Source organism: Piliocolobus tephrosceles, chromosome 8, assembly GCF_002776525.5.
Source record: "Piliocolobus tephrosceles isolate RC106 chromosome 8, ASM277652v3, whole genome shotgun sequence".
NCBI lineage: Eukaryota > Metazoa > Chordata > Mammalia > Primates > Cercopithecidae > Piliocolobus > Piliocolobus tephrosceles.
This window is the reverse complement of record NC_045441.1, coordinates 103,308,822-103,334,076: the sequence shown is the minus strand read 5'-3', so window position 1 is coordinate 103,334,076 and position 25,255 is coordinate 103,308,822. Positions and strand designations below refer to the sequence as shown.

At 38.3% G+C, this 25,255-nt stretch overlaps 1 protein-coding gene across 4 annotated transcripts in view; it reads left to right on the top strand.

The window, feature by feature from the left end:
* The window catches only part of IMMP2L (inner mitochondrial membrane peptidase subunit 2), an 872,087-nt gene extending 848,838 nt beyond the window's left edge, over window positions 1–23,249 (top strand). For 2 of the 4 annotated variants that reach the window (XM_023228172.2, XM_023228173.3), the window contains exon 7: window positions 22,581–23,249. In XM_023228172.2, the coding sequence (XP_023083940.1) occupies window positions 22,581–22,700 (120 nt within the window). In that variant the 3' untranslated portion in view covers window positions 22,701–23,249. The remainder of the gene's footprint in view (window positions 1–22,580) is intronic. The other 2 variants (XM_031936067.1, XM_031936066.1) reach the window with 1 other exon arrangement.
* Window positions 23,250–25,255: the final 2,006 nt, after the last annotated feature.

Sequence of the window (25,255 nt, the reverse complement as noted above, 5' to 3'; positions counted from 1 at the left end):
CGAGACACCAGGGCACGATACTCAGTTGAGGCAACTGAATATGAACTGGTGTGGTACCTGCATTTTGTTTGTGTACTGAGGGGGATACCCTATTGGGGTTGTCCAGCTAGCCACTGAGAAGAGAATCAGGTCTGGAGATCAGGAGAAAGGATAGGACTGGAAATATGGATTTGAGGGTTATTGGCAGTGTGGTGGGTGTTCCAACTATAGTGTCGATGAGTTTACCAAGAGAAAGAATATAAAGAGAGCAAAAAAAAAAAAAAATAGAGAAGACAAACCTCAAGAAATAGGTACATTTAGGAAACGGAGATAATTATAAATCAGCAAAATTGTATAATGTGCTCAGAGTCCTGGGAAGGTACTTACCTTTTGCAGAGAAGACTTTTTAGCAGGTAGTGATCAGCAGGGTTAAAGATTACAGAGGGAGATGGAGACTAAAGACAAGTCATGGAAGGTGTTGGTGACTTTTAAGAATGCAGTTCTGTCACATAGTGAAAACAGAAGCCAGCAGGGCTTAAGGAATGAGTCAGTGATCAGAAACTGGCAACATTTATAATGCAGTGTTATTTTACTAGGAAAATTCATACTTCCAATGGACCTTTTAACTGCTATTGAAGAGCTGGGAGAAAACCAAGAAAATATTGCTCATTTAACTAAAAGCAATTTCTTTGCGATCTGTCACACATGTAATTTAAAGCAACAATGGAAGTCTTCCATTCTTCTTTTGTTCATTACTGTAACTGCCTCTACCAGAGGCAAAGGTCTCATAGGGATGTTGCCTTAATCCAAAGGATTTTATTTTTATTGAACTCATCTTAGTACATAGAAAAGTTCCTTCAAAGCCCAGCTTTGTGTAAAAAAAAAAAAAACATGAAACATAACAGCAACCACATTTTATTGCTATTATAGATAGATTTACTAAGAAGAAAATTGGTTGGGACAAAATTTTGCAATCATTTTATACCTATGATAAACCATCATAAACTAGTATCACCAGCTAACCAAATACAATTTTTCTCAAGGGCATAACTCCTACTTCAGCACCATTAACTGTTAACAACGGGATATGATATAATGCAGCTCTTTTCAACACCTTATTTCTTGTTATTATTGTTGTGTAGTACATCAGGCTTAATCTGTACCTGACTTTCTATGGGGCTGCCGTAGCAATTAGTATGTAGCAGAGCACTGGGCTAGTGCTTTGCAAATTACACAAATTTAATTCTTGTGGCAGTCTTGCAAAGTTGATATTGTTATTCCCATTGGACAAAGAGAGAAGGAAGAATGAAAGAAATGAAGTTACTTACCAAAGATGATGCAGCTATTAATTTTCTGGATCCTAACCTGGTTTTCTGACTCCAAAGCTTGTTCTCTTGTGCTCCGTGACTGATGCTCACTCCACTCCTGTTTCTCGAACTGTCTGTACATTATGGTGGTCCAGGAGCATGGATGCTGCACTATTGATGCTGAACTATCAGGACTTTTTTTATGATTAGAGGCAATATTCTCTATTTGACCGATGGATTAGTTTGGGTTGAGACATCCCTCTCCTCCCCCCCCTCCATTATCTTAAAGAAATTAATGAAAATTTCTTTAAGATAATGAAGAAGTTGTCTTTTTGGCTTTAAGGAGATGTAGAAAAGCAAACTGGAAAAAAAAATTAAAAATCACTTGAAGGAAAAGGAAAATTTGGAACTGTAGTTTCAAATGCCAGGTAGCACTGGATACAGTAGGTTGAGTGTGGCCAGAAGTTTTTGTGAAAAAGACTTCATCCATAGGCAGGGCAGGTTCTACTCCTGTTGCTGCATGCATGTCTTGTTCCATTCTGCTTTGGTAGGGAAATGGATTGATGACAGTTTCTTAATACTGGGAGAGGACGCAGAACAGGAGGACAGGAGTGCCAAATACCGTGAGACCTTCATCACCAGCCCAAATCTCTCTTTCTCTGCACAAGGCAGTGAGCATTTCATTTACACGGGGGCTAACACAAGTCTCTCTTCAGACTGAACCCTTTACAATGTAACATTATCCCTAGGTCTATAAAGCATCAAGAGTTTTAACAGTCAACCTCGTCTGTTTGCCTGACCAAGATCGATCTAAATTTATCACAGAACGGAATTGTGTGATGTATTATAAATTAAGAAAATTTACAAATTAGAGCCAGCACTGAACTATCTGAGTCAGTGGAGTAAAGTTATATATAATCCATAGCAGTGGGTAATCTCAAGATAATTTGTAACGTTGCTCTAAAAAAATTAATTTGTCTCTGTCATTATACTTGCCTTAGGGTACCATTAAAATGATCAACCTTTTCTCTGGCATATACATAACGAACATACAAAAAAGAATTAAGATTTATTGCTATTCAGTCTACTTTAGGAAATAACAGCTTGGAGTATAAAAATTTTTGTAAATAAACTACACTCAAGTAGTCAGTCCATAGTTAGCCATGAGGAATTTCTTCTGGTTTATGGTAGCTCTACCAGTTTTATTTTATTGCTACTATGTTATATTTGACATGGCTCATCTGTCATTTTATAAATTTCAACTTTAAATAATCTGCTACTATTAATTTTCAGACAATAAGTGCTTACATTCAAAACCAAAAGGCTACATGTTATTTACTCTTAGCAGTTTCAGTATATGGAAATTCGAATATCTCACAAAGCATCCCAGCCATGGCCTTGTGCCAGCATGTTTATTGATTGAATGTTGAATGACCGTGAACAGATTTCTCTGAATTAACTACTGTAATCAAAGTACAAAAGCAAGATAACTATTATTTGTAGGAACTCAAATCTGAAAAAGAAAAAAAAAAATCACAGAGTCAATAGAAAGCTTACAAAGCTGGAATGACTCCATTAACTTAATTTTTCCTAATGTAACAACAGTATATTCAGGAACTAAATATCAATACTAGGACTGACATTGGACCAATATGTCTTTAAGATGATCACAGTAACATTACTTTGTCAGTCATTCAAACTATACTTTATTAACAAGATGGTTTCTCAAGAGGACAGATTGAGTCTTTACAAAAAAGTAGCAAAAATCTGTATGATAGTTTAAATTGCTTGTTTTTTGCTTTAATTTGCTTCATAGTTGATCTGATAAAAAGTGAACAGAAAGATCTTAATATTTAAAGTAAAAGATTTACAATTATTTCTCAGAAATGGTACATATTTGCCATTTTTGGTAGCATCTTTGTTTCACATAAACAAAAGTTTCTTTCTAACCAAAGTGGTATTAAAAGCTTGTGAAATTCATTTAAAAGTCAACTAAAAATTATATAAAGCATTGCATTTACCCTTCTGAAAGCAAAATGTTCATAAAGTAACATTTATTTCCATTAGAGGAGATATTTTAATTAAACTACTGAGGGGTTTCACATTATATATTTAATCTATATGAGTCATGTGCATATACACAGATGTATAACTGCACTACCTGAACATAATTTTCAGGATTTTAAGAGGCATTACCTAGATCTTTATATGTTCTATAGATTCAATAGAAAAAAACCCAAATAGCTGCAGTTTTAAAGGTGATGTTAGAAGTATTTCCCCCACTCATCTTTAACTGCTGTATTCTGTTGTGCACTAATCTCAAGGCCCCCCTTTTTATAAGTAAAGCAATGCTTCTCTACTTGTGCATGTCTCATGAACTCCGGTTTAAGGGTGGATGTGTTACTCAAACAAGTGTATGAATTCTTGCATATAGTCAGTAGCTTTCTAGCATTAGCTCCGAAATGCTGTGTTCCCCCAGGTGTCTGCCCTTAGCGCTCTTGCTTTCTTCTCCTTCCCTCTGTGAGCACTGTGTTCCCATGGGTGCAGTTGGGTAACTCCTGAATCTCTAAGTTCCGCTTCACACCTTCGCCTGAACTCTCACACAGAATTTTCAACCATATGCAAGATATCTTCTGTGGCATTCAATAGGAATCTCAGATTCAGTAATACAAAACTGAATACATCATTTCCCAAATCTGCGCCTTGTACTGTGATCCCGCGACTGTTAATGGCATTACCATCTTTCCACGCAGGTGAGAAATAATGGTCATCTCCCTACCTTGTTCTTTTCTCAGCTCCAATATCCAATCAGTTGCTGAGTTGTGTCTAATCTACATCCGCGTTTTCTCCAGTTTCATTTTTTCATTTAATCAATTGACAAACATTTTTTGAGCTTCTTTCTACTTTTATGTCATGTCTTTGGAATATGAGACAGTACCTGCTTAAAGAAGCTCACACCTAGTAAGAGAGAAAGAACTAAATAGACCATCACTGCCCAGTATGATAATTACTAGTTTGAATTAGTCACAAGCTGCTGAAACTGAGACGAGGTCATGGAAGCCTTCCAAAAGGAGGTGGCATGTAGACACTGTCTGGAAAGATGAAGAGGAGTTATCTAGATAAAGAGCAAGAGAAAGCCTTCTGAGAGGCAGAAACAGCAGCATGTACAAATGTCCAGAGCTGTAAGGGATCAGAGTGTGCTGTGAGAGATCTGAGTGTTTTCAAGGAGGCATAAGAGTGATTCAGGCTACAAGCTGATGAGTGCTGAGAAATGAAACAGAACGGAGGAACATTTATGAAGAGCCTGGATGCTAAACTAGGAAAGTTGGATTTCAACCTCAAAGTATTTTTCTTTCTTCTTTTCCTATGCATGATCATATCTTTTGTCAGCAACATCACAAAAAAGTCCTGACTATTCTCTTGCTGACCACTCTCTTGCCATTTTTTTTTTTTCTTCAGATTGCAGTCAGAGGTCATTTCCCCAGTGAGAACCTCTCTTCCTGATCCTTCAATGGCTTGAATTACTCACTAGATTACTCTCAGTTCCTACAGCCTCTTCTCCACTTCTGCCAAACACATTGCATGGGTCAAGCTTATGACAACTGTCCTCCTCGGTGAATTATAAGCCTTTTAAGGCCTGATTCTGTGTCTCACACAGCTTGGTACATTTATGAAATAGAACACCTTGCTGTGTGCTTGGCATGTAGTAGGCCTGTGCGTATCTGTTGTGTTGAGTAAAAGGAATCTTACCACATTTCTTTATTTTTCAGGGCCTTTTATGCATATTGATGTAAAGTTGCTGTAATAATCACTAGTTTTCTTGTTGCCCTCAGCAAGTGTTCCTCACAGCGCAGTAGCTTGTAACATGCCCTGCTGCTATAAATCAGAACAATTCCCAAACAGAGTGGCATGGCTGTGTACAAACTTTCATGTGCAGTGTTTTGTTTTGTTTCTTTTTTTTCCTGCACAAAATGAAAGACCTCACTTTTCCCTAGGGTAAAAGCAGGCATAGAAAGCATGGATGCGGGTCCCTTAACAAACATTACAATTTCTAGGGTTCTTTCCTCATTTCACTGATTGGTATAGTGAAAAGGGCTTCAAATTAAGAGCCAGTAATAGGTTTTGAAGTCCCATCTCTAGCTAACTGAGTGACTCTGGGTAGCATTTCTGGGCCTCAGTTTTCCCACCCATGGAACTGGGAATTAGAGTTAATTTCTAATCTCCTTATAAACATTATTCTTTCACCAGTATTTCCACATCAGCCTACCAATCCGGCATCTCAGTTTCAAACAACCCAAACCCGTTCTCAGTTTTGTTTTGTTTTGTTTTTTTTAAGTCCTTACTAATTTTAGCAGACAAGATGTCATTAGAAGAATGTTGGCTAGCTTACAGAAAAATTGCAATGAAAACTAGGCTTGGGAATTTCACAGGTAGCAGGACAGCACACCCCTATGCCACTCCACAGGAACAAGGCAGGGAGGATGGCAATTGGTGTTTCTGGACACTTTCTGGCACTCATGTCTCTGCCAGTAATCTCTGCTTCTGTGTCTTCACATTACTCCCTCCATGTTCATGGTCCTAGATGTGGACATCTGATTGGCTGGGCCCAGGACAGGTGCTTCCACCTAACTGCTGGGAGTGGAGAAAAGGAATATCTGGATCATTTTCCTGGAGGAGTAGGCAATAGAAGAAGACATTTATTTTCATGGACACATGGACAGACATGCAGCCATCATTAAGACTGGTGTTGCCAATTGTGCCATGCCCACACCTGTAATGATCTCAGTGAGGTAAACCCTGCTTCACCATATGCACATTTAAAACTTCAAGCACATTCTAGATCTGTTTCTTCTCGAGAAGTCAGTTTTTCTCGGATTTAGACCACTTTTTCCATTACCTTTTATTATGCTTTATTTTGTCTTCAACAACACAATTTTCTGGATTTTCTGGTGTAAAGTAAGAACTGCAGTTATAGCTCTGACCACTCAAAGTGTCATTTTAGGGTGAGGAGACAGGCAGAGTGGAGTGGCTCACTCATCTGGCTCATCATTCACTTGCAGACATGTAGCAATAGTTTGGAATCAGGAATTCTCTCTGGCCATAAACAAAACAGATCTTATATATGAAAAACACAGTTGAGAAAAATAATTTTAAGGTGTTCTACCTATCCAAGCCTCCACATGATCTAAGTTCTCATCATTGGAATAATTTAAGTGTCTAGAAGATTACATATAAGACCAAGTCACCTTAGTCTCATGCAAGATAATATTCACCAAATTGTCAGCAACTTGAACTCTGTTGCTGCCTTTTTTGGGGCAACCTAATGTGTGAATATTGTTCGTTATGATACTTAGAGTGTCCTGTACTAGTCCCTATGTTAGAAATGTGTTGCAAAAATTAAATCAGAGGAAAAGTTAGTCTCTCTTTAAAAACATGAAGTTTCCTCTCACATGAGAGCTGTGTAAGTTAGCCTGTTGTCTTCTTCACGTGGCACCGGATGTGGTGCTAGTCACAGCGACTATCTTGGTCTTTGTAGTTGTTACTTTTATTTATCTTCTTTCATTTCTGGTTGTTTATTTTCTAAGCCTCTCCTCTTTTATTTTGAAAGTGGAGACAAAGAGGGAAGGGAAGTAGAGAGAGATGTTTAGATAGAGGCCGGAAGCCAAATAGCCACCAGATGAACAGAGGTAACCCCAGCAGAGGAATGGCTGCATTCACCACAGCAGCAGGATTGGCAGTGGGTATCAGACACCTTGTCATCCCAAATCCTCTCTTAACCAATGGCAATCTAGTCTGTCTCGGTGGCTGCCTGCCTAGTTGGTCTAAATGTGGTTTAAAACAACATCATCAATATTAAAGCCTTTCACACCTCTCCACTCATGTATTTATATGAACTGTTTTATCTCCAACATAAAAATAACGTGTGGGACATCAACTACTGGAAAGAAAACAAGAAAACAATGAGACATCGGTCGGTAATGTCATCCATCCACCTTGGATTATTGTGAATACTGTGAGCTGTTAACTATCCAAATTATATTCAAATATTTCATCACCTGCTTAATCAAGCTGCAAAATAAGGAGTTAGACCACTTCAACTCCAGTGATTTGATTATGTGATAAAGAGACTGGTGCATAAACATCAATCCTGGGAAATTAATTCATGAAAATTAGCTGGAGATACCCCCAGAGGCCTGTTTTGTATCTATTTTTGCATAAAATGTTGAACTGACTACTTACTGAGGGTGTCTTGGGGGGACTAGAATGATTATGCATGATGCTGTAGTTATCTAGAGAGAAGCATGAAGAGGCTATGAAGTGACCTGAAAATGCATTCTGATTAAAGCTAAGTCTTGAACAGGAAAATTGCTTTGAAATGATTAAAGTTAAAATTGTTGGTAATGAAGGAAAACACTTGTCCTAGAATGAGGCCTTTGAAAGAGAGAGTCTCATTTTGAATCTCTTCCAAACCATAGGGTCTTGCTTTTAAATTGCAAAATATTACATTGTATAAACCTATCACATTATCTCACCTTTGAAATTAATGAAAGATTAGGAGAATGTTCTAGATAAAAATCTGGAAAGGGATGTCATAGATGAAGATCTGTCCTTAGGGGAGTGAAGTCAGCAGCATCCTTTAGAGTTAACTTAGATGAATCTGCTCAGTGGAGCCTTTTCAAGGCTTGGCCACAACCTCTACTCTCAGGGTACTTGGCTCCTTTGTATGTCTAGCATGCCAGGTTGTAGTTCAAAACTTTGTTTAAACATCTGTCTTTCCCACCAGATCATGAGGTCCTAAGTGACAGGGATCACGTTTATTACCTTCTGTGTATTTGCAGCATCGAGTAGGGTGCCAGTCCCACCTAGGATTGAGCCTATATCTCTGATTACATTTATTATCTTTGGTAAATATCCACCTTTGCTTATATTCAAAGATGTTAATATCGCATCTGAAACTAGGAAACTTATACTACAGAATTCAGACTTTTCAGCTGTTGGAAAGGTGATATCAGTATCTATAAACAGCATATTTAAACTATGTCTATGCCATATGTAACATAATACCCCCAGCAGAGACTGGGGCAGCTTCTAGAATCAAACACATTAATATTTCTGCAGCCAGAAGTATGAATTGGCATCCTCTATGGGATAAATAGGCTATAATTTTATAGCAGCTCGGGTCAGGTCAGATTTTGCTATCAGAAGATTACAAAAAACTTCATATTTTTGGAACTCTTTCAATTTTGGAATTGCTAGTAAGGTCTGTGGACCTGTATTATATCTTCAGGAAGGAAAGAGTTCTTTTCTACAGGAAATATTCCTAGGTGCAAGGGCCATTACTCTTCTGAGTTCAAGGAGGAGGAAGAAAATGATGCTGGGTCTTTCTGCACAGTGACATGCTTCCAGAACTATCACTACTGCTAGGGTCTCGCAGGATGGTGATACCAGAGGGGGGCAATCTCAGTAGCTCATTTCCCACAAAGAAAGGTCACCCATTGTGCCACCCCTGATTCTGTGCCTTTTACTTTATCTGCTGCTCCTTCCTCCCTGTATTAACCTATCTATCCATTTTTTCCAGAGCCTCCCTTCTCCACTCCTCCATTGCTTTCTATCTGTATTTTTTTTTTTTTCTTTTATCCTTTTTGGCTCACCAAAGCTTAGAGCTTAGGAGTTTTGAGGCTCTTCTTGTTTGCCTTCAGCGTAATTCTTTGGCACATGATATTCACATACCTCATTCACCTAAACAACCAAAGCTTTGCTCTTATCAGGTTGTCTTTGAGTGCATATCAGTCAGTGCTTACATGGAATGGAAGCATTCTGTGTGCATGCCTTTGTTTATTAGGAGTTGTGTTTCTCTGTTCTGTATGCTGTGTACATAAGCATCATGGGGATGTGTGAGTGAATAATAGGCTAATACTGTTCTCTGTATGAACCTAGTCTCCTGTATCCAAAAATGTTGGTGAAAAAGTTCAAGTATGGATATGTTAATCCATGTTTAAAAATAAAGTAGGTAGCATGATTGATATGCTTTAGTCTTTTAAAAAAATACCTTTTTGATCATTGTTAACAGTACAATTGCTCATTTTTCTATGTGACGTTTGGTCTTGCCTGCCTTTATTTCTAATTCTGTTTGATTTACTTAAACCATGCATCTGTTTTGCTAGTATCCGCAAGAAATCTCAATGTTATGCTATTCATTAAAGGAATCATTTTGTTCTTCTCACTTTTTCTTAGTCTCTTAGAGTGCTTTTAAAGTTGTGCCTTTATTATGGTTGTTATTGTTCATGTGTAATGTTGACATGAGCAAAAACTGGTGACCAGAGAGGTGGGATCAGGAAAGCAGTGTCTCTGTACAGTCAGGACATCCCCCTGCACTTGTGGCATCATGTTGAATGCATGAACATCACAGTAGAAGCTGCAAGTGAAGTCCTGTGCTTCTTGTTAGTGACCTTGCTCACTCTTTGACACTCACAGCCCTGGTCTCAGCAGTGATTATAAGGGCAACATCCCCCTTTGTGGTACCCAATCCAGAAAGAATTGGGGCATGTGGTCAGTGCAGTACCAGGAAGTGTACTAGGGAATTCCATATTCTACCTTTTAAAAATACTTTTGAGACTGTCTCACAGTTCTTTGTAGGGATAGATCACTGTCAGTCCATTGTGGTATATCATCAGTGATTATGGAAGCCCTCCTGTTACTTCATACTGTTTTCTAAAGAACTATGGGTGTTTCCATTAATGTAGGCTAAGGAATTTCCTTGATGCCCAGATAATAAAATACAGCGTTTACAAATAAGCTTTCCTCCTTAATTCACGCACTCAGTAAATACTTATTGCTGACAGGTAGTTCCCAATCTTGTTCAAAACACCGTGCTAATTTATAATATAGAAAAGGTGAGCTAGAACCTCTGCCTCTCCCAGCAAAGACGTTATAGGGTCTAGAGTAAAAATCAGGGGTTGGTGAACAATGGCCCTCAGGCCAAATACAGCTTGTTGCCTGTTTTTGTAAATCAGGTTTCATTGGAACAAATGTTATATTCACTTACATATTGTCCATGCCTGTTTTGTGCTGCAGGTACAGAGTTGAGTAGTTTCAACAGAGATCATATGGCCTGTAAGCCTAAACTATTTACTCTCTGACCCTTTAGAGAAAATGTTTGCTGACCCTTGCTATAGAGATGGAAACATAAATTATTACATAACATCAAAGAAGCAGTACCTTATAGTGGGAGCAGCATGAATTTTGAATCATGCCTATTTCAAATTTTGCTTCTATCATTTACTAGCCTTATAGCCATCAGCATGTTACTTAGTAATTCTGAGCTTTTTTTTTTTTTTTTTTTTTTTTTTGCAAAATGCAATTAGTAATATCTATACCGCAGGTTTAATTTTAGTAGTAAGAGAGATTATATATGTAAGGCCCTCAGAGTATAGCAATAGTCGATAAATGTTCACTTGTCAAAATAATGGGATGACACATAAGGAGGATGACTGTATATCCTAGAGCCACCTTGGTTTACACCTACTGTCCCAGTTTAATTATTAATAACCCCCTTCACTCTTAAATGTCCTAATTTGGATAATAAATTGCATGGTCACATTATGCTTAGGGAATTTCTTAAAGCTTCATTTGTGATTATCTTATTTTGATGAAGCACTAAATTTGTTTTAAAACTGTAAGTTTTATTTAAAACCTATTTTAAAGCTGTAAGTACTATGATAAGAAAGTAAATTACTTTGTATTGGTCATTGCTGACCTAACCACACAAATGTTTTGGTTCCTATATTATTAAATTTTGTTCCTTTAAGCAAGAAACATTTATTAACCCAAAAATAATATTTTCAAAATCTCATTAAGAAGACTTAGAAATAACTAAACCAGTGAGAAGAAAATTGGTTTTCAGATGTGACAACCTTGTAGTAAGAAGCCCAGGAGGAGTGGGTTCTGCCTTTGATGAAATACGGGTGCATTTGGGGAGAGAAAAACTATGGGAGAACTGAGCCTGTTTTTTTTTTGAGACTAATAAAGGATGTAGCCACTACTGTACTCGTTTTGTTCATTTGAATTAAGTTGGGGCTCGAACCATTGGTTTCCCCTTTAAACAAGGACCTGAAGGTAGGGATCACTGGCAGATAAGTTATGGTCCAAAAGGAATCACCACTTTTACCTCACTAGCCTTATACTCACCACTAGCCTTATACATGCTGAGAGAAAACACTGGATGATAGCTGTATAATCCTCTGGATCCAAAGGTGGGAGGTCAAGAAGATAAGAGATGTGCTACTTTATAAAAAATATATTTAACTCAAATATATTGATCTTCATATTGGGAAGAACTGGATATTGGGGAGATACTACACCAGGCTTCGATTCCTTGGTCAGGAACAAATGGATATGAATTGGAGTGGCTGGGATGGAAGAGTCAGGACTGAATTGGGTCTTGCAAGAGGGATCCAGGGAATCTAAGGAAGAGGATTACAAACTGAAAGGACAATCAGAAGCAGGTGGATAGATCTGGTATGTCCTGTTGTGGGTGCTCTGGAGAGGCCCTGAGAGTAGAGTACTTGTACTGAGAAATCATGAAGATGAGTTTGGAAGGCTGTGACTGTGAAGGACCTTTGATGTCAGATTGGAGAGCTGACATTTCTTTAAGCATTAAGAAATCAGTACTTATGTTAGAACAACATTTGAAATTTTGGATATTGTTTCAGTTTGTTTTGACTTTCGAACATAATTATAGGTAATTTAATATTGTAGAATAAATATCATCTGACTGCTGCTTTGTTTATTTGGAAATTTCTCTCTCTTCTTACACTGCTAAGTAAATTCATCAAAATATTTTATTTGCTAAAAGTACAGATTGTTTTTCCTGCTTACAAAATATTTTAATCAAATGGATTTAAAAGTTTTGTGCTTCACCTCATTCCTCACACCTCACATTGATCATCGATCATCTTCTGACCCTGGCTCTAGTTCTGACATGGTTTGGCTGTGTCCCCACCCAAATCATATCTTGAATTATAGTTCTCATAATCCCTATGTGTCATGGGAGGGACCTGGTGGGAGGTATTTGAATCATGGAGGTGGTTTCCTTCATGCTGTTCTCATGATAGTGACTGAGTTCTCATGAGATCTGGTGGTTTTATAAGGGGCTTTCCCCCTTTTGCTTGACACTTCTCCTTGCCATCACCATGTGAAGAAGGACATGCTTGCTTCCCCTTCTGCCATGATTGTAAGTTTCCTGAGGCCTCTCCAGTCATGCTGAACTGTAAGTCAATTAAACCTCTATCCTTTATAAATTACACAGTCTCAAGTAGGTCTTTATTTGCGGCATGAGAATGGACTAATACAGTAAGTTGATACTGGGAGTGGGGTTCTGCTTAAAGATACCCCAAAAAGTAGAAGCAACTTTGGAACTAGGTAACAGGCAGAGGTTGGAATAGTTTGGAGGGGTCAGAAAAAGACAGAAAAGTGTGAGAAAGTTTGGAACTTCCTAGAGACTTGGAGGGCTCAGAAGACAGGAAGATATGGGAAAGTGTGGAACTTCCTAGAGACTTGTTTAATAGCTTTGAGCAAAATACTGTTCGTGATATGGACAATAAAATCTAGGCTGAGGTCGTCTCAGATGGAGATGAGGAACTTGTTGGGAACTGGAGCAAAGATGACTTTTGTTATGCTTTAGCAAAGAGACTGGTGGCATTTTCCCTCTGCCCTAGGGATCTGTGGAACTTTAAACTTGAGAGAGATGATTTAGGGTATCTGCTGGAAGAAATTTCTAAGCAGCAAAGCATTCAAGAGGTGACAGAGTATAAAGTTTGGAAAACTTGCAGCCTGAAGATGCGATAGAAAAGAAAAACTAATTTTCTTGGGAGAAATTCAACCCAGCTGCAGAAATTTGCATAAGCAATAAGAAGCCCAATGTTAATTGCCAAAACAATGAGGAAAATGTCTCCAGGGCATGTCAGAGACCATCATGGCAGTCCCTCCCATCACAGGCCTGGAGGCCTAGGAGGGAAAAATGGTTTCATGGGTTGGGCCCAGTGCCCACCTACTCTAAGTAGCCTCAGGACATGGTGCCCTGAGTCCCAGCTGTTTTGGCTTCAATTGTGGCTGAAAGGGGCCAAGGCACAGCATTTGCTTTGGAGGGAGCCCCAAGCCTTGGCAGCTACCATGTGGTTGGGCTTGCAGGTGCATGGAAGTCAAGAACTGAGGTTTGGAAACCTCCATCTAGACTTCAGAGGATATATGGAAATACCTGGATGTCCAGGAAGAAGTCTGCTGCAAATGGGGAGCTCTCATGAAGAACCTCGGCTAGGGCAGTGTGGAAGGGAAATGTGGGGTTGGAGCCCTCACAGAGTCCCCACTGGGGCACTGCCTAATGGAACTGTGAGAAGAGGGCCACCGTCCTCCAGACCCCAAAATGGTAGATCCACTGACAGCTTGCATTGTGCACCTGGAAAAGCTGCAGACAGTCAATACCACCCCATGAAAGCAGCCAGAAGGGGAGGTGTTCCCTGCAAAGCCACAGGGACAGAGCTGCCCAAGGCCATTGGAGCTCACCTCTTGCATCAGCATGACCTGGATATGAGACCTGGAGTCAAAGGAGAATCATTTTGGAACTTTAAGGTTTAATGACTACCCTACTGGATTTCAGACTTGCATGGGGCCTGTAGTCCCTTTGTATTCGCCAATTTCTCCCATTGGAATGGGTGTGTTTACCCAATGCCTGTACCCTCATTGTATCTAGGGTGTAACTAACTTGCTTATGATTTTACAGGCTCTTGGCAAAAGGAACTTGCCTTGTCTCAGATGAGACTTTGGGCTTAGACTTTTGGGTTAATGGTAGAATGAGTTATGACTTTGGGAGACTGTTGGAAAGACATGATTGTGTTTTGAAATGAGAGGACATGAGATTTGGGAGGGGCTGGGTGTGGAATGATATGGTTTGGCTGTGTCCCCACTTAAATCTCATCTTGAATTGTAATTCCCACAATCCCCACATGTCATGGAAGGGACCTGGTAGGAGGTAATTGAATCATGGGGTCAGTTACCCTCATGTTGTTGTTGTGATCATGAGTGAGTCTCATGATATCTGATGGTTTTATAAAGGGCTTTTCCCCCTTTTGCTCAGCACTTCTGCTTGCTGCCACCATGTGAACAAGGACATGTTTGCTTCCCCTTCTGCTATGATTGTAAGTTTCCTCACAGTAACTATGAGTCAATAAAACCTCTTTCCTCTATAAATTACCCAGTCTTGGGTATGTCTTTATTAGTTATTAGCAGCTTGAGAATAGACTAATACAAGTTCTGAACATCTTATTTATTTATGTATTTATTTTAAGGGTCTTAACAGAAATGTATTGCTCACAGTTCTGGAGGTTAGGAAATCCAAGATTAAGGGGCTAGCAAATTCAGTGTCTGGTGAGGGCCCCTCACATAGTAGAAGTGCCTGAACATCTTTTTAAAAATGTCTTTCCTCCCACTACTGGTCTTGTTCTTCCTTATTTTATTTCCTGTGTTTTTTCCTCTATCCCAACTCAAGGCTCTTTTGCATTTGCTTGTCCTTATCATGTCCTTGCAAGCCTTTCCCTCAAGAAAGGGTGAAACTACCTGAAGCCAAGAAATGAAAGAGTGTTCTGTAGACTATAGGTTTGTGGAAAGGGAGGGGAGGGAACCAGAGCCACACACACCTGTCCCCCTGGCATCTGAAGGAAAGGCTGGGCTCATGAAGACTGTGTCTACCAGATGCCAAAATAACTTCTCAGTGGAGCCAACTCAATCAAAGACAGGCAATTCAGTGCAAATTTAGTCCATGTGGCTCATTGGCATTGTGTGGGCGAAACAACCCATTGACTGATATCCCTGATCACTTTCCAGCCAGTAATTTTGGTGTTTCCTAAAACAGAGGTTGCTAAAGTGGGAAGCAGGAATATTCAAGTAGTGAATACAATGATCCATGGGAGGCAAGAAAAAAAAAATAGAATTTCTATTTGTATCTAAATTAAGAATCTAAGCCATATTAACATTTGATTTTATGGATTGTTAATAGTATATATGTAATTTTAACATAAATAATAGGGATGAATCCTCAAATTTTTTGCTGATGCATAATCAAAACAGTTTGGTGACTACTGTTCTAGATTACGAATTCCCAATCTGTGGGCTCAGTGTCCTCCCACTCTAGAATAGGGGCAACAGTTATTACAAGAGTTCTATTAAGACATGTAGGGGATACTTCACATTCAGTAAATACTACAAATGCAATGATCTGCTCAAGGTTTTCAGGGTTCATTTAATATGCTTTTGCTATTGTGTTTTGAAATTTACTGTAAAAGTAACTTTCTTATACCTGAAAAATGTGAATACATCGAAGGAGACACAGTTACACATGGGACACAAATAAGTAAGGAGAGGGAAGAATCAAGTTCCAACAAGATGTTAGGCTAGTTGTTCAAATTATTTAACTTATTGGAAGAGTTATATGTACTTAATCATCTCTCTCTTTTTCTTTAAAGCAAAAATTGTTTTGCTTTTCTCTCAACATATTTCTTTGTTCCCCTGTTTTGAGGAGTATTAGGACATTTCATGGACCTGACTTCTAGCAGTGTTTCTTTGTTTGCTTTTTGTTTGTTTGTTTGTTTGTTTTTAAGACAGAGTCTCCCTCTGTCACCGAAGCTGGAGTGCAGTGGCGTGATCTTGGCTCACTGCAACCTGTGACTCCAGGATTTCAAGCAATTCTTCTGCCTCGGCCTCGTGGGTAGCTGGGATTACAGGCAGGTGCCACTGCATCTGTTTAATTTTTGTATTTTTAATAGAGATGGGATTTTGCCATGTTGACCAGGCTGGTCTCGAACTCCTGACCTGAGGTGATCTGCCCACCTCAGCCTCCCAAAGTGCTGGGATTATAGGCGTGAGCCACTGCACCCAGCTGCACAGTGTTATTTTAATTCATGTGTATATTAGCTTGCTAGGGCTCTCATAACAAAATACCACAGACTGTGTGGTTTAAACAACATAAATTTATTTTCTGACAATTCTGGAACTAGAAATCCAAGATCAAGGGTTCAGTATGTTTGGTTTTTTCTACAGTCCCCCTCCTTGGCTGTTGATGGCCACCTTCTTACTATGTTCTCACATGACCTTCTCTGTGTTCACATGTGGTTCTGGTGTTTCTCTGTGTGTCATAATCTCCTCTTCTCATATAATCACTAATCCAGTTGCCTTCTGGCCTCATTTTTACTTAGTCATCCCTTTAAAGTTTCTGTATCCGAATACAGTCACATTCTGAGGTATTACGAGTTAGGACTTCAACATATAAACTTGAGATAACACAATTTAGCACATAACAATGTACACTTACTTGTGATGAGTCTATTTTTTCAGGAAAGAATGTGGGACCTAGCAGTATTGAGAAGCAACTATATTAGGGCAACTATATTCTGATTTGTCAAGGACAGTCCTGATTTATTTTTATTGTCCTGACTTAATTAAACTAGCACCCCCTTGGACTGCCAGGAGTGTTTCATTTGGATGATAAATGACATGGTGATCCTGATAGAAAGCTTCTAGAAACAGAGTTTATGTATTTGAGTCTGGACTCAAAAAAATGCATTGCTGCACCTAGACTACCTCGGCTATGAAATAGAGGCAGTAATAGTACTTACCCCATGGGTTATTGTGAGATTTAAATGAGTCGGTATGTGTAAGTCATTCAGAACACTGCCCTGCATAGAGTAAGCACTGAGTATAACACTGAGTAAGCAAAGAGCAGGGGGGTTGTATTTGTCAGGTGTGATGGTGAATTGTATGTGTCAGGTTGGCTGAGCCAGTGTGCCCAGATCTTTGGTCAAACATTATTCTGGATGTTTCTGTGAGGGTGCTTTTGAATGAGATTTACATTTAAATTGATTGACTTTGAGTAAAGCAGGTTACTCTCTGTAATGTGGGTAAGCCTCTTCCAATCAGTTGAAGGCCTGAATAGAACAACAGGATGACTTCCCCTGAGTAAGAAGGAACACGCCAGCAGATTGTCTTCAGACCTTACCCGCAACATTGACTCTTCCTGGTTCACAAGCAGTCTGCCTTTGGACTCGAACTGCAACTTTTTCCTGGGTCTCCAGTCGGCTGACCTCCCTTGTCAGATTTTGGACTTGCCAAGGCTCCACAGTCACAGGTGCTAATTCCTTAAAAATAAATCTCTCTCTCTCTCTCTCTATATATATATATATACACACACACACACACACACACACACACACACATCCTGTTGGTTCAGTTTCTCTGGAGAACCTACCTAATACAGCTAGTATGCAAGCCAAAACTGTACCTGAAGGATAACTTTTAATTTTTACAAAGTTCATATATTTCTGGATTTTTATCTCCTTCTATATTCACTATACTCTTTGCCTGCCTGTAGACATATCAATTTTTAAAAATGAAGATCCGTGACAAGACACTATGGAGGATGGATAGGCTCTCACTCTCTCTCTATTATTCTCAGTATTAAAAAAAGAAACCCTGAATTTTGCATTCCATACCATGTTTTGAAGGAATATTGATGTTATCTGATAGAATTCTCATCATTCATCATTGTGAAGATGAATTTTTTTCAGGAAGCAAGATTAGTAGCTTTAATAAATGTTTAAAATAAAAGAATTCTAAGATTGGTTTTGGTAAAAATGAGTGTTAAAAAAAAATTGAATCACTACGCCCAAAACTGAGTCCAAAGCTAAGCAAGCAAGCAGATATATTGGCAAGAGTTCAGCCAAGTTAGAAGACTGGCAAATCACCCTTATGAAAAAAAGTTAAACATCTTGTAAAGCAAATAAAGGCTTGAGGTACATCTGAGTAGCAGCTACCAAATTTTAAAAAGGGTTATTGTAGAAGAGATGGAGACCAGCTGTTTTCCAACTCTGCTGAGCTCAGATAAGAACAAAACTGGATAAAAACTGCAATATGACAGATCATTTAGATCTAGGGAAGTATTTCCTGGAAGTTAACATAGTTGGAATGGTTATTTAGGATGTTCTGAAATACATTCAAGGGATTCTTTAAAGCTGATTAGGTTTACCTTTTCAGGATGTGAAACAAAGTGGAAACTATAGATTTAGGTTCCCCAATTGAGTAAACAGCAGAATCACTAGGGTTAGATGGGGTGAGGAGGCTTCAAAAAAACACAGACTTCATTTCTATGAAGTGATAGAGGTAGCTTCCAGGATATATTATTGAGAATAAAAGCAAGGTGCAAAAGAGAATATAGCATGTTACCTTTGGTATAAGTCTAAAAGGGAAAAAGGAACACGTATGTATGCTTATTTGCTTTTTTTCCCTCTTCAAAAAGGAAACAGAAACAGCAAACCTGAAACTAATAAAATTAGTTACCTATTGGGAATGGGTGGAAGATGGGAATGGGATTTCTCTTTGTATACTTTTTGTTTTAGTTTCCTATTGCTGATAGAATAAATTCCCATAAATGTAGCTCCTTAACAACACAAATTTACTATTTTACAGTTCTGGAGGTCATAAGTCCAATATGGGTCTCACTGGGCTAAAGTTAAGGTGTCAACAGGGCTGCATTCCTTCTGAAAGTTCTAGAGGATAATTCATCTCCTTCCTTTCTCTAGCTTCAAGAGGCTGCCTGCATTCCTTGGCTCATGGTCCTTTTCTCCAGCTTCAAAGCCAGCAGCACCACATTTTCAAACCTCTTTGAATCTGACCCTTCTGCCTCCTGCTTTCACTGTTTAGGACCCTTGTGATTACATTCAGGTCCATAAAATAATAGAGAATAGTCTTGTTATCTTAAGGTCAACTAGTTAGCACTCTTAATCCTTCTTTATTCTCTAACATATTCACAGCTTCTGGCAATTAAGATGTGGACATCTTTTGCCAGGACAGTGGTGGAGGAGGCATCATTCTACCTACCACATCTTTAAAAAATAATCTTAACTTTTGAATGATGTAAACTTTTATATATTCAAAAATAAAATGGAACCAAAAATGGGTAATAAAAGCAAACTCTAAAATTGAATATAAATAGAAACAAATGAGCCTAACTCTATATCAAATGGTAACATAACTATATGGGGGAGAAAATAAAGAATTTATTCCAGGCCAGGCACAGTGACTTATGCCTGTAATCCCAGCACTTTGGGAGGCCGAGGCCGAGGCAGGCGGATCACTAGGTCAGGAGATCGAGACCATCCTGGCTGACACAGTGAAACCCCCTCTCTACTAAAAATACAAAATATTAGCTGGGTGTTGTGGCAGGTGCCTGTAGTCACAACTACTCAGTAGGCTGAGGCAGGAGAATGGCGTGAACCTGGGAGGCAGAGCTTGCGGTAAGCCAAGATTGCGCCACTGCACTCCAGCCTACGAGTACACCCTTAAAATGAGATATATTTTAAGGACTAAAATAGTTACATAGAAGTCTTAATTTGTACTCAGCAAATTTGTTGTTGGTAATGGTTGTAGTGTAGTCACCTTGAAACTATTTTGAGTATATTTTAGGGAAGTATAAATGAGTAAATGTGTTAATGTTGTGGGGAGCCAGGATAATCACTGTGGAAGAAGGGAGATAAAATATGGAGTACAGAAGGTGAGGGAGAACCTTGTGGTATTGGATTTTTTATATGTATTCCCTGAAATGGCATAGAATATTGATACCCTAGGAGCACTGAGCACAGCTAGTACCAAATCTTGGTTTCTAAATAGCATTCCTTGCTAAAAGAAACCAAGGCACTTTAAAGAAATGTCTGATCTCGGTGCAACAGGTATAAGGTAAAAGGTAAGCCTGTAACAACTAATAGTGTCAAAAAGTAAGATAGTGCTAAAATACAGATGGAGATGTCTCCGAAGGACACATAGAGCTCCCACTGGCCAAACTTAAGACATTTGAGCATCAAACAGATAAAGAAAAAGTAGTCACAGATTTTGACTTAAAAAAGGACTTCTTGATATTACAGTAGAGGCAGGGTGAGAGGGAAAGCACCTTTTTTAAGAGAACAATGCCAACTAATAAATGCAAAAGAAAGAATAGATTTGGAAAATTATTATTTTTGTAATCCCTAATGTAATAAGTGATTCAGCAGGGTCATCAATGAATGTTAAAACAATTAGATGAAATATAGCTGGCATATAGGATATTTACATTATTATAAAATATATCACAGAGTTATTCATTACAGAAGGAAAAAGATTTATTTGTGATGGAGAAATCTAGTCAATATTGCCTTAAGTGATCAAACTTGGCTTCATAACAATGAGACGCACCAACATTTTGTGCCTCCTGATTTGATGGAACTTGACTCTAGTCATGAGGGAAAAAAATCAAGCAATTCCAAATATAGGACATTTTACAAGGCAACTTGCCGGGACTCCAGATTAAAAGAAATTAAATGTAAATCGAAGCAAAGCAATGACCATCAAATGCAATCTGTGACCCTTGATTAGACCTTGAGTTTTTAAAATAATGGCTATGAAAGACTTCACTGGAACAATCAGAAAATTTTGAATATGGACTATGTAATAAGTACATTAAATATCTTGTGTATAATACTACGTTAAATATCTTGTGTAAATAACACTACATTAAATATCTTGTGTATAATAATGCTATTGTGTTCATATATGAAACAGTCTTAGTTCTCAGGAGATATATGTTGAAGTATTCAGGGATAAATTTAGTATGATGTCAACAACTATCAAACAGTTTAGAAGAAGTAGCTGTGTACATGTAACATATATGTACACACACATAAAATGAGGAAGAAATGAATGCAGCAAAATGTAAATGCTTACTTTTGATGGAGCTGTTTTTTGTGCCACACTTTCAAATTTTTTATAGGTCTGATTTTCAAAATAACAAGTAGACGAAAAAACCCTTTATTGAGCCCACGGGCTTCTTGCTACCCTTCGTGCTTATTTAGTTTGTATTTCAAGTTGTTGTTAAAAGATTTTTCTTCTTCTTCTTCTTTGTAAACAATGTGTTTCTGATTATCTTTTTGGAAACCTTCCCTGACATCCAGCTCTGTCTTTGAGTCCCTAGACAATGTGATTTTTTTTGAATACGTACGATAGCAAATAGAAGCGATTTCTTGAATTCATGTAATAGCAAATAGAAGAGCTTCAGTGAAAGGAATGTTTTATGTTAATCTCTGTGGAAGTCCAATTTATAGGAAAAACATTTGAAAATGATAAATAAAGTGGACGTATAGTATTACTTTATAACTGGCACTCAGTAAATATGTGCTAAATATGAGTGTATTATTTAAGCTTCTAAATACCATTAAAATATCACGTGATAATAACTATAACAACAACAATTTTTTTAAAAACACAGATTTCCAGGCCCCCCTTCAGACCTGTTGAAGGGTAATCTCTGAAGAAAAGACCCTGATCTTCCTTTTAAACAAGTTTGCTGTGTTCTTCTGTTTGCTGAAATTGGTATCTTTAAGAAGATATAAGATGTTTAAGGGCTCCCTTCCTGTCTTCGGGCTCAGCCTTAAGTCCTCCCCTCACCTCTTCCATCCTCACCAGTCTCTGCTCGCCTCTGCTAATGGGGATTCTTTACCATCTGCCATGATCTGTATACTTTATTATTTTTCCTCACTACCCATCCCACCTTGTTTGCTTTCTCTTGGTTTTCCACCTCTCTCCATGAGTACTAGATCCGTGTTATGCAGTGTACTCTCCATGGAGACAGCCCACCCAGTCTCACACCTAACTCCTGCTGCTCATCTAGTAGGTGGGACAATGTTTTTTACAAAATATGCATATTTTTTAGGACTCTGTGATTTTTTCCATAAAGAAAGTCTCTCTAGGATACCAATAACTCTGTGGGAAACTCTGAGAACATACACCAGATTTATGCTTCCTGGGTCTATGCAATCAGGTTCTTGAGGATAATGGTTAAGATGGTGGACTCTGGTGTCAAACTGCTTGGTTCTAAAGACAGACTAACACTTGGTAGCTGTATGACTTTTGGCAAATTTTTTAACCTCTTTGAGCTTTGCTTTCTCGTCTGTAAAAGGGAAATATTAACAGAACCTACCTCACATGGTTTTTGTGAGGATTAAAGGAGTTTACATATAGTAGCACCTAGAAAAATGCTATATAAGTGCTTACTGTTTTTTTCTTTGTATTTCAATGGCTACAAAAGGTGTTTACTTTTTTTTAAAATTCATCTTCACCTTTCCATTGAATGTTAAACCTGGATTAAATTCTGCTTTCAATATATTAATAACTTTTTCTAAAATGATTTCTTTCTTGCTTTCTTTGTGTTTCTCATGAATTCAGGTTTCCCTAGGACTTCTGCATGCCCATGCCACACATATCCTGTGGCCCCCAGAGCGCTGGCAGAAATTAGAATCTGTTCTTCCTCCAGAGCGCTTACCAGTACAGAGAGAAGAGGAATGACTGCATGAATCTCCCTGAGTGGCTGGCATTGGGATGCCAGTTACTGGAGAGGAATGGAAAAACGAAACCTCCAAAAGGGAAAAACTTCCAACAATATGATGCTGTGTGAGAAAAATTTACAGCACATTAAGACGATCTGTATTATTAAATAAATAATTTTCAAATGTTAAACAGTATTAAATGGCACCTAATTTTGTGTTAAATTTCAGTTTCCTGTTGTTTAATGCCCCCAAAATATGCAGCTCTTTGAGAATATAAAAATACTGCACCCACGTGTCTTAATGGGGCTAAATTTCAGATTATTTGTTACATATACTTATTATATTGATTGTTGGGTTTTGATTTTGGTGCTTGCTGCTGAAATAAATTGAAAATTAATATTCAATAAAAATGATGTGTTTGCCACTTACTGTTAAGGTAGAACAAGAAGGAACACATATTATACATATAATGATGGGAATTATATTGTGATTTGTAGTATCTACAAAGTAGTAACTGCCAGTTAGGAAGAACAGTAAATAGTGATGTTAAAATAAAACAATGATTTGTCAGGTCCTGTCTTGAGTGTTTAATTCTCATTGAGCACATCCGTTAATGAGGAATTTCTTACCTGTTCTGAAAATAAGGAATTAAAGTAATGGAGAACCCGTTCTATTGATACTTGCATACAGTCAAGCCTTTCTTATTGGCCCTTTTTAATCCTACATTTCTGAGTGATATCATGCCTGTTCACAATGATAGGTAAACCCATTTATCAGCATTTAGTCATACTATTTGTTTAAAAGTTCTGGGTGAAATAGAAGAAAAAACAGTCCAGATCAGCCAAGTTTGATTTTCTTCCCCTAATTATTTCTCAGTATTCACATCTGTAATACTGATATCACCAATTGCAAAGTTATAGTAGAATAATAGTCTGTAATTTGTATGGATAAGGGAGCAAATTCCCTGCATCTAAGTCTGTGTTTATGAAAGCTTCTTTTTCATCATAGCATCATCATATTCAACAAATATTGATGAGCACGTATATACTAATGTTGGTCAGAATTATTTTTAAAGCAGATCACTTAAAATTTTTCTCTGGCTCTTCATTGCCCTTCTCAATTCTTTAGTTCCATTTTCTCTTTTCCCCAACTTGAACTTTATACCCTGGCTTTTAACTGCAGTTGACCAAATACTGCTATTTCAAAGCTTGTAATTTTTTTTTTTCTTTCTTGGCAAAGTGCCTCCCTTGGAATTATTTGTAAAATGTTTAGTGCATAAGGGTATTGACCCTTTACTTGCTGGAACACAGGAAGGTCTAAGGGTCATATAAGAGAGGATTGGGAGTACTGAGGGGAGGTAGAGTAAAGAACAAATAGACAGGTGCTGGTAGTGGCTGCTATTTACCACTGGTATAGAAGAGTTCAATATTTTAACAGTTGAGCCCATTGGCTACCAGCCTTGCTACCTTATTGACTACCCGTGCCATTGTTACTCGAACTATTCATTCAAGATTGTAAATCTTTGGAGGGAAGGTAAATGCTCTTCCTATTCAATTTTCTATTCACTAGCCATCCAGCACATCACCAGCAGAGTTAATGCCTAATGCTTGTTGAACAGCTCAGCTGACTAGTTACTTCTTCAGGAATACGACCCCAGGCAGAGTCACTGCTCTACCTGGCATGTACATTCATTAATGTGTCACTGTGCATGTTAATGATTCATGTACATATTTTCTCCCCTACTAGACTGTGAGCTAGTAGTCTATTCTAGAGCAGGGTTTATCTTGCTCAACTTGGTCATATGATTGCTCATAATTGACAATAAAATTATGTCCAATCAATGTATGAATCCTAGGCACTGTGTTAAGGACAGGAAAATCAAGGTAGATAAAACATAGGTTCTCATAGTCTACTGGTGGAGAAAGGAGGAACTGTAAAGAGGCAAACAGTTAACATACAATTCAGCAGCAGGTATAGAGCATGGAATAGGTGCAATGTGAGCAGAAAGGGCTGTAAATCTGATTGTGTCTGGGGAAATAGGGATGGTGGAAACTGTCACAGAGGGGGTGCCATAGGCTGAGCCTTCTAGGATGAATGGAGTTCCCCTCCTGTGAATTACAAATTTAATCTGTATAAGTGATTTCAGTCACTTAAATAGTTTCCTCTCAAACATTACTGCCAGTTTACTGCTCAGGGTGTAGTGTGTATATTGTGTTTTATACATTTAGTTTGTAAAATGTGAAATAATGATTGTACCTCAGGAAGATTGAGATTTGTAATTTTTTTTTCACTTTACAAAAGTCATTTCAAACAATTTTACCAAGTAATTTATAAAAATGTGTTGTGTATCAGAGGTTCCAAGATGGCCAAATAGGAAGAGTTCCATTCTACAGCTCCCAGCATGAGCAATGCAGAAGATGGGTGATTTCTGCATTTCCAACTGAGGGTACCAGATTCATCTCCCTGGGGCTTGTCGTTCAGTGGGTGCAGCCAACAGAGCAGGGCAGGGCATCGCCTCACCTGGGAAGCGCAAGGGGTCAGGAATTCCCTTTCCTAGCCAAGGGAAGCCGTGAC